The 9952-nt window shown below is 35.9% G+C and overlaps 1 protein-coding gene across 1 annotated transcript in view; it reads right to left on the bottom strand.

Annotated features, from left to right (window-relative positions):
• Positions 1-1273: 1273 nt before the first annotated feature.
• The window catches only part of GEN1 (GEN1, Holliday junction 5' flap endonuclease), a 32028-nt gene continuing 23349 nt past the window's right edge, over positions 1274-9952 (bottom strand). The window contains 3 exon segments of the mRNA XM_006096014.3: positions 1274-2717; positions 3761-3901; positions 7631-7692. Of these exon segments, the coding sequence (XP_006096076.1) occupies positions 1414-2717; positions 3761-3901; positions 7631-7692 (1507 nt within the window). The 3' untranslated portion in view covers positions 1274-1413.

The following is a 9952-nucleotide window of genomic DNA, read 5'->3' as shown; positions in this document are numbered from 1 at the left end:
AGTATTATTCACTGAAGATATATAGACCCACAATCGATGTTTGTATATTGATCTTAAATCCTGCAACCTTGGTGAACTCATTTATCAGTTCTAGTAGTTTTTAGTGGATTCCTTAAGATCTTGTACACGCAAAATTTCGTCATCTGCAAATATTGACAGCTTTACTTTTTCCTGTCCAATCTAATTGCCTCTAGACCAGTGGTTCTCAACCTTCCTGATGCCGCGACCCTTTAATACAGTTCCTCATGTTGTGGTGACCCCCAATTTCATTGTTACAAATTGAACATAATTAAAGCATAGTGATTAATCATAAAAATATGTAATTATATATGTGTTTTCCGATGGTCTTAGGCAACCCCTGTGAAAGGGTCGTTCGACCCTCAAAGGGGTCGCGACCCACAGGTTGAGAACCACTACTCTAGACCAAGCATGTCAAACTCGCAGCTGGTGGGCCATATGCCTTGTTTATTTAAATGAGGCATATGGCCCAGTGGTCGAAAGTTTGACATGCTTGCTCTTGACTTTTTGAGTGATAAATGAATAAACAACTTAATATTTGGAGAGGTTGAACTCAATATTATATAGATTCATTTTTAAAATAAAAGTAAGGAAAAGAAAAAAGTGCTATAGAAGAAAAAGAAAACAGAAAAAATGCCACCAAACTAGGAGGCAAGAAATCTAATCCCCACATCATTATTAATTAGCTGTGTGATCCTCAGCAAGTTTCTAATTCTCTTCTGATTATATATTCTATTTTTCAAATCTTTTCTCCATTTGGCAAACCTGTTAACTTCTGGGGATATATAAAGAGTAGCTTTCCTTAGTTTATTCAGCATTACAACCATTATTTTTTCTCTATATATATCAATCATCTTCCTCCTTTTCCATTTTCCCCTCAGAAAAGAGAATAAAGTTACCAAAGCAAAAGAGCATACTAAAAGTATCTTCACATGGAGAGAAATATAACTCTCCAAAAAGGCACAATAGAAGACATTGAGAGATTTTAGGCAATTACAAAGAATTATCTTCTTGAGAACAAGCTGAAATATAAACACTATAGAGGTTTATGCAAGACATGGGTATAAATGAGCAAAAAGATGAAGCCTTTACTCTGCCTAGTACTGTATTAACACTTTAAAGCTATGACTAAAGAATAGTCAATAAAGATATAAAATATGGCAAGAGTAAGTTTTAAAAATATACATTATCTAGTTTTACCACAAAGATTATCTTTTAAAATAAAAGTTTTAGGTAACTTTTAAAAATTGTAATTTTGATTAAAATGGCAAAAGTATCTCCTGACATATAAACTACATTACATTTTTCTGCCAAACATTAATTAGACACCTTCCTTCTGCCTCTGCTAATGCTGATGATACCAGAATATTAACTAACACTTAAACATTTTTAATTTCAAGTGTTTTGGAACCTCAGTTTTAATCTCTGACATAAAGGAAGAGGACTATCCAAATAAGTACCAGAGTCATCTTTTTCCTTATGACACTGTAGGGAACTCAGAGAAACTTTGGCTGCATCTGGGAAATAGTTTCCTTCATTTACAGCTGTTTTAGAAGTCTGGACATACTGTTCCGTTTCTTTAATATGTATCTTGGGGTTACTCAATTTGTTAGCATCATTTTTCTTGAATTGGGCTGGTTTGTGCTTCTGAAAACTCTGCTTCATTTTCTCAGTTGCATTCATAGCTTTCCCAAACACTGGGGCACTTTCTTCATCAGAGGAATATCTGTCAAGGCAAACACTTTTCTTCATTACAATTTTCTGAGTGGTTTGCAAGTCAACATTTCTACTATGATCTAAAGAAGTAGTTGGTGGCTCGACTCTAGCATCAGAGGCCTTTACTATCATGTTTTTGACAGAATAGGGTATAGAAGTATTCACTTTATAGTTTTCTGGAAACAGCTGGTCTCCTTTTAGAACTTTAGAGTTCCTAGATTCCTTTTGCAAATAAATTCCTAGATCCTCTGAAAGATGTGACGGACAATCAGAACTACTGCTAGCCTTACAAGATTCTTTTACTGTGCGTACAGATAAAGTTTTCAGGTCTGGCTGTACTTTACCCAGAGGATGTAATGATTTTATAAGTATTCGTTCCTTTAAAGGCAGATCCTGACTATGTAAGTCAGTAATGCCAGAACACAGATGCTCTTCAGGATTAGTCTTTTGAAGATCCCAACTGAACACTTTATTTGTGGTGCACCATTCTGAGTCACATGACAATTGTCCTGGGATATGTTTAAAGCTATGAGGGATGGCTGTTTCAAGTCCTGATTTTAAGCCATGAGAGCAAGTATTCCTTGGAATAGCTGGAGAATTACTAAAAGAAGTTCCCTCCCAATCAATGCTGCTCAAGTGTAGATCAGCAATCGTCGACACATTATGGGATGAGATATTTGGTTGACTAGATTCTGAAATTAGAGATTTACTGACAGCTGTAATTTGCTGTGAAGCCAAAGGTTTTGAAGAAGACATTAACTGTTCTTGAGTATTCATACAGAGAGCATCTTCAGATAAAAGCAAGCTCTTCAATGACGCAGAAATAGATTCTTGGGGTAATGCCGAATCAGGGAAAATTTCCAAATTTAACTGGGAATTCTGTTTAGAAGAGATTTCACATGTGGGTTTTAAAGTTATGAGTGACTGAAAACTCATCTCATCTGTTTGTGGCAAATTATTTTCTTTAGGCTTAGTTTTCATGCCTGAAAAGAAAAATACAATATAATTAAAACCTGTTTTATTTGACTTAACTTGGATAAACAAATAAACTAAACAGTTCAGATTGAAAACTATATAAGCAATTTTTGCATTTTTGTCCCAGTGCATTCCTAGAAACTGTATTGTAAGTAATTATAAAAAAATAATTAAAAAGGATATATGCATCCTTATGTTCATAGCAGCACAATTTACCATTGGGAAGATCTGGAAACAGACTAAGTGCCCATCAGCAGATGAATGGATTAGAAAACTGTGGTACATCTACACGATGGAATACTATGCTGTTGTAAAAAAGAAGTAATTCTTACCATTTGCAACAGCATGGATGGAATTGGAGAGCATTACGCTAAGTGAAATAAGCCAGTCAATGAAAGAAAAATACCACATGATCTCACTCATTTATGGATAATAAAGACCATTATAAACTGATGAACAAAAATAGATACAGAGGCAGAGCAGCATCGAACAGACTGTCAAACTACAGCGGGAAGGCTGGGGAGGGTTGGAGGGCGGGAGAGATCAACCGAAGGACTTGTATGCATGCATATAAGCATAACCAATGGACACAAGACACTGGGAGGTAGGGGAGGCTGGGGAATGTCAAGGGGAAAAAAAAAAGGAGACATATGTAATACTCTTTGTAATATTTTACAAAAAATTAAAAAACAAACAAACAAAATAATTAATGATAACATATTATAAAATATTTCATCCAGAAACAATGTTTGATTGAATTTTCTTCCTTAGTTTTTCTGGGAAATAAAGAAAATGTATTTATAATCCAAAATATATTACATATACTACTTGCTCAATAAGTGGTTGGTGTAATTACTATTATTAACACTTGATTAACTTATCAGTCACATATGAGAATGGTTTACTCTTGGCTTTTCAGCTTTAACAGTGTATCAAGACAAAGAAGCAAGTTCTTATATAGAACTTCAGCAAAATTTAGACAATATTGACTCGTGTAGAACAGATAGCTCCTCTACAACAGCTGTGTGTGGCTATCAAATGAGATACTTACTTTTCTTTTTCTTCTCTTTAATTTCTAACTTTTGTTTGTGGTAAACAGCAACAATCTCTGGAAAAGCTGCTTCAAATAATGATTCTTCTTCTATTGTTTGTAGAACTAATTCTCCATGTTTATCTTCTATAGCATAATGTTCTAAAAGATTAAAAATACAGTAAAATAGCCTTAATTACAGATATGAAAAATTCAATTTTCCAGGTAACAAAGTTTACCAGGTAAACTAAGTCATCCACAATGGATGATTTATTGCAAATATTGCTTTATAACATCTCTATTCTAATAATCTGCTGATTCTAGTATAGAATTGATTTTCTTCTGCCTAACAAGAGTTGGAGGGAGATTACTTTATCTTTTTATATTCTTCATTGTTTAAAGTATTACATATGTCTCCTTTTTCCCCCATTGACCTCTCCCCAGCCATTCCCACCCCCCAGCACATGCCCTCACCCCTTACTGTCTGTATCTATGGGTTATGTTTATATGCATGCATACAAGTCTTTTGGTTGCTCTCATACTCCCCACTCCCCACACCCCTACCCCCCACCCCCACCTTCCCTTTGAGGTTGGACAGTCTGTTCGATGCTTCTATGTCTCTGGATCTATTTTTGTTCATCAGTTTATGTTGTTCATTATATTCCACAAATAAGTGAGATTGTGTGATATTTATCTTTCTCCGACTGGCTTATTTCGCTTAGCATAATGCTCTTCAGGTCCATCCATGCTGTTGCAAATGGTAAAAGTTCCTTCTTCTTTATAGCAGCTAGTATTCCATTGTGTAGATGTACCACAGTTTTCTAATCCACTTATCTGCTGATGAGCACTTAGGCTGTTTCCAAATCTTAGCTATTGTAAATTGTGCTGCTATGAGCACAGGGGTGCATATATCCTTTCTGATTGATATTTCTGATTCCTTGGGATATTTCCTAGAAGTGGGATCACTGGGTCAAATGGGAGTTCCATTTTTAATTTTTTGAGTAAACTCCATATTGGCCGTATCAGTCTGCATTCCCATCAGCAGTGCACGAGGGTTCCTTTTTCTCCACATCCTCTCCAGGACTTGTCGTTTGTTGATGATAGCCATTCTGACAGGTGTGAGATGGTACCTCATTGTTTTGATTTGCATCTCTCAGATGATTGGTGACTTTGAGCATGTTTTCATATGTCTCTTGGCCTTCTGTATGTCCACTTTCAAAAACTGTCTATTTAGGTCCTTTGCCCATTTTTTTTTTATTGGATTATCTTCACTTTGTTAAGTTGTATGAGTTCCCTATAAATTTTGAAGATTAAACCCTTGTCACATATAACATTGGCAAATATGTTTTCCCATGCAGTGGGCTTTCTTGTTGTTTCATTGATGGTTTCTTTTGCTGTGCAGAAGGTTTTATTTTGATGTAGTCCCATTTGTTTATTTTCTCCTTAGTTTCCATTGTCCTAGGAGCTGTATCGGTAAAGATATTGCTATGACATATTTCTGATATTTTGCTGCCTATGGATTCTTCTAAGATTTTTATGGTTTCCTGTCTTACGTTTAAGTCCTTTATCCATTTTGAGTTTATTTTTGTATATTTCTGCCTGCCAACCTGGTCACCCCCAACTGCCCCCCCTGCCGGCCTGGTTGCCCCTAACTGCCCCCCCTCCCCCCCGCCAGCCAGGTCACCCCTTACTGCCGCCCCTGCTGGCCTGGCTGCCAACTGCTGCTGGCCTGGTCGCCCCCAAGAGACTGTCTTGACTCCATTGCATGTTCTTGCCTCCTTTGTCAAGTATTAATTGAGCATAATGGCTTGGGTCAATTTCTGGGTTCTCTCTTCTGTTCCATTGGTCTATAAGTCTGTTCTTGTGCTAGTACCAGGCAGCTTTGAGAACAGTGGCTTTGTAATATAGCTTGATATCTGGTATTGTGATCCCTCCAACTTTGTTCTTCTAGAAGGAGATTACTTTTAAATTAGAACTTTAAAGTCTCTTGTTTCAGAGGCAGAAGGAGCTGCGTAGAGGATAAGTCTTTGTGTAGGTAAGGTTAAATGGTTTAGTTTAGTATAATAAGTGTTTAAGACCCAGATAAAGAATGGGAATAGACAGTTAACTAAAACTTCAATATTAACTTTCTTTAGTGGTGTCTAATGAAAAGAACAGGATTGAAAGGGTCATCAAAAAATATTACAGTAGTCCCCTTTATCCATGGGGTTATAAACCAAGATCTCCAGTGGATACCTGAAACCACCAATAGTATCGAACCCCATACATACTATGTTTTTTTCTATACACATATACTTATGGTAAAGTTTAATTTGTAAATAGGCACAGTAAGAGATTAACAACAACAATAATAAAACAGATTGATTATAGCAATATACTATCATTAAAGTTATGTGAATGTGGTCTCTCTCTCAAAATATCTTATTGTAGTGTACTCACCTGTCAACTCAAGGAAGCACTCTAAAGCTTCTCTTTGGTATGTCCAAATGCATCACTACTCTTGTGCTTTGGAGCCATTATTAAGTAAAATAAGGGTTACATGAACACAATCATTGCAATACTGTGACAGTCAATCTGATGACTGAGATGGCTACTATGTGACTCATGGGTGGGCTGCATGTACAGCCTAAATATGCTAGACAAAGGGATGTTTCATATCTCAGGCAGGACAGAGCAGGCAATCACAAGAATTTATCAGAAATGCATATAATTTAAAACTTATGAATTGTTTATTTCTGGAATTTCCCAGTTAATATTTTTGAACTGTGACTGACTGCTGGTAACTAAAACCATGTTAAATGTAACCCCTGATAAGGGGTTTATACTGGACTATTTTCCAGATGTTATCAATCTCTTGAAGATATACCCAGGCTTAGTGATAAATGAAAACGAGAGGGATTATATATAAATTCACAATAGGATATATAAGTAACAGTCTAAATTTTTGCATTTATCCTACATGAGGGAAAATAGCTCAAGAGAGGCCAAACTCTAATGAAAATATTAGTTGATGAGTATAATAAAGTAGAAATAATAGAAACCAGTGAATTTAAGGTGTTTCTCAATTAAACTAGCTTGGGGTACATTTTCCCCTTAAAGGACAAAGATAAGTGAAAGTGGGCATCCAATCCTCAGTTCTAGACAGATCTGCACAGCCAAACTGGGTTAATGCCACTTTCCTCCTGAAAATAGACTAAGGTTTGTGGGACTGCTTCAAAGCAGTTTTCAAAATTCTTCAGCTTTCTATCTTCTTCTTATTGCTTAGAACAGTTTATCTAATTCTTTATTAATTTCATTCTTCAAGTTACCTATAACTTAAACCTTCATTGATAAATCTACTCTCTCACTCATTCACCCATAATCACACAATATAATCTCAATGCCAAACAGAAATGAAACTGGGATTATTTTCCATTTAAATAATCTGTGCTTTTCTTGCCTTTGGTTTTGGTGCTAATTCGAGTTTACTGTATTTCTGTCTATAACAAAAATAAGAGTAAGACAACTAACTAAAAAGTCCCATAAAAACTAAAGAGTAAGAAAGTGAGAGGAAGAGTACCCCACAGTGAAATCCAATGAGCAGACCATTTGTAGCAGTATTTTCTTGAAAAATACCAATCCAAACTATCTTCATATTATTTTTTAAACATTAAGTCACAAAAGAAATGCCAATTTAAGACATTAAAATAAAATTATTTGAAGTTTTTAATCTTTACTATTAGTCAAAGCCTATTTAAATAGCACAGGGAAACTATGAAATTAATCCTGGGTACATATTTCTTCTCTATTTTTTACATACATACATATATTTTACATTTGTGTACAATATTTGCTAAACATATATGGTTTAATGTTATAAAAGCTGCTTAAACTGCTTAAAATGATACATACCAGGCTTTTCCCACTCTATTTCAAAGCAATGAACTCCATTTCTGATCCGGTTTTTAACAATTCTGAAAAACAAATTCATCTAATGAAGTTCAATTGCATGAGTAACTTGTAAGTTTTCAATTTATAGATTGAATAATTCAATATCCATTGATTCTTATTCTATTTTTATAATATTAAAAATATTGTGAGGAATAACCACATTGTTATTCAACTAACTTATACAAAAGATTTTATTGTTAGGGGTATAGGGCTTATAATTATTAGAGTGTATGAGCAGATTGTTCCTTTCATTATTATTCAGTGTACCACTTTTCCATAATACTTTTGTTTTAAAGTCTATTCTGTTTCTGTTAATTTTTCTACATCACTTTGGTAAATATTTGCCTGGCAAATCTTTTAAGTCTCTTTATTTTCTAACTTAGTGTATATTCTGTACATGCCCTATAAGAATATTGCTGAATTTTGTTTACTCATCCAATAAAATGTCTTTTAATAAATGAGATTAATCTACTTACATTTATTGTGATTACTAACATAGTGGAACTCATTCCTATTTCTTATTTTGTGTTTTCTGTTACCAAGCTTTTTCTTCACTACTTCCCCCTTCCTCCTTCTTATACTTTTTTGGCTTGGTAATTTTGTGTGTGCTTTTTTTTAAATTCTTACCTGAGGATATGTGTATTGATTTTAGAAAGAGAAGGGAGAAGGAGAGAGGGAGAAACATTGATGTGAGAAATACCAATTGGTTACCTCCTGTATGTGCCCTGCCCAGAATCGAATCATAACCTTTTGGTATAGGGGACAGTGCTCCAACCAAGTGAACCACCAGGCCAGGGCTTGGTTTGATAGAATTATTTTACGAATTGGTTTGGAAGATACTGGATTTCTAATGTTTTAGTGGTTACCCTTATATGTCTACACATACACTTTGGAAGTTTATGATCATATTTTAACCATCAAGCATTATGCAGATATTTATATACATATTTTTTCCAGTCAGTTTATTAATTTGGCTATGTTTTTTTTAAAAAATATATTTTATTGATTTTTTACAGAGAGGAAGGGAGAGGGATAGGAAGTTAGAAACATCGATGAGAGAGAAACATCATCGACCAGCTGCCTCCTGCACATCTCCTACTGGGGGTGTGCCCGCAACCAACGTACATGCCCTTGACCGGAATTGAACCCGGGACCTTTCAGTCCGCAGGCCGACGCTCTATCCACTGAGCCAAACCAGTTTTGGCAATTTGGCTATGTTTTATCAATTTTGTGCTGACCACTATTTCTTGTTATCTACATTTTCCCTCTGGATTCAGTTTTCTTCTTGCTGAATGAAGTACATCCTTTAATAGTGCTTTTAATGAGGACCTGTGAATGGTAAACTCTTAGTCTTCATATGTCTGAAAATGCCTTACCAACCAGTGAATAATATTTTAATAATGTTTAGGCTGCCAATTATTTTTACTCAAAGTTTTAAAATATTATCCTGTCATCTCTTGACATCTATTACTATTATGAAAGATGTGTGCTATCTCATTGTCTTTTCTTTGTTGTTTATCTTTTTTCTTTGATACTTTCCTGCAAACTTTTTATTTAGAAAATTTCAAACCTTTAGAAAGCTTGCAAGAATAGTACAAAGATCACTGACATACACTTCACTGAGGTCCCTCTATTCATTTTACACTTTTGTTCCTTTTTTGGTCACTGAAATAGTTATCTGGTTAAGCCTGGCTATATCTTATTATACTATTGATTTCTTTTAATCTATTATAACTATGTATTCGAAGCAGGAAAATATGTCAGAGTGTGAAGTTATTATGTTATCTTGGCTGTAAGCCTGACTAAGTTGGTTTTGTTTTGTTTTTTTACAAGGCAAATATCTTTACTTCTGCACAGAAGGGTGGACACACATGGTCTCGAAGCTCGTCCACCCCTAACTAAGCTTTTATTTATTCCAGGAGACCTTTCCTCTATCTTTATAAAGAAACTAGAGGCCCGGTGCACGAAATTCGTGCACAGTGCGGGGTGTGTGTCCCCTCAGCCCAGACTGTACCCTCTCCATTCCGGGGCCCTCGGGGGATATCCAACTGCCAGTTTAGGCCCAATCCCAAGGCTCGGGCCTAAACTGGCAGTCAGACATCCCTCTCACAATCCGAGACGCTGGCTCCTACCTGCTCACCTGCCTGCCTGCCTGATCGCCCCTAACTGCCCCCACCACCAGCCTAATCACTCCTAACCGCCTCTGCCTGCCAGCCTGGTCACCCCCAACTGCCCCCCCTGCCAGCCTGGTCACCCCCAACTCCCCGCCCTGTCGGCCTGGTT

The sequence above is a fragment of the Myotis lucifugus genome, unplaced genomic scaffold (genome assembly GCF_000147115.1).
Source record: "Myotis lucifugus unplaced genomic scaffold, Myoluc2.0 scaffold_165, whole genome shotgun sequence".
Lineage (NCBI taxonomy): Eukaryota > Metazoa > Chordata > Mammalia > Chiroptera > Vespertilionidae > Myotis > Myotis lucifugus.
The sequence above is the reverse complement of the archived record's forward strand: the minus strand, read 5'-3'. Positions and strand labels throughout refer to the sequence as shown.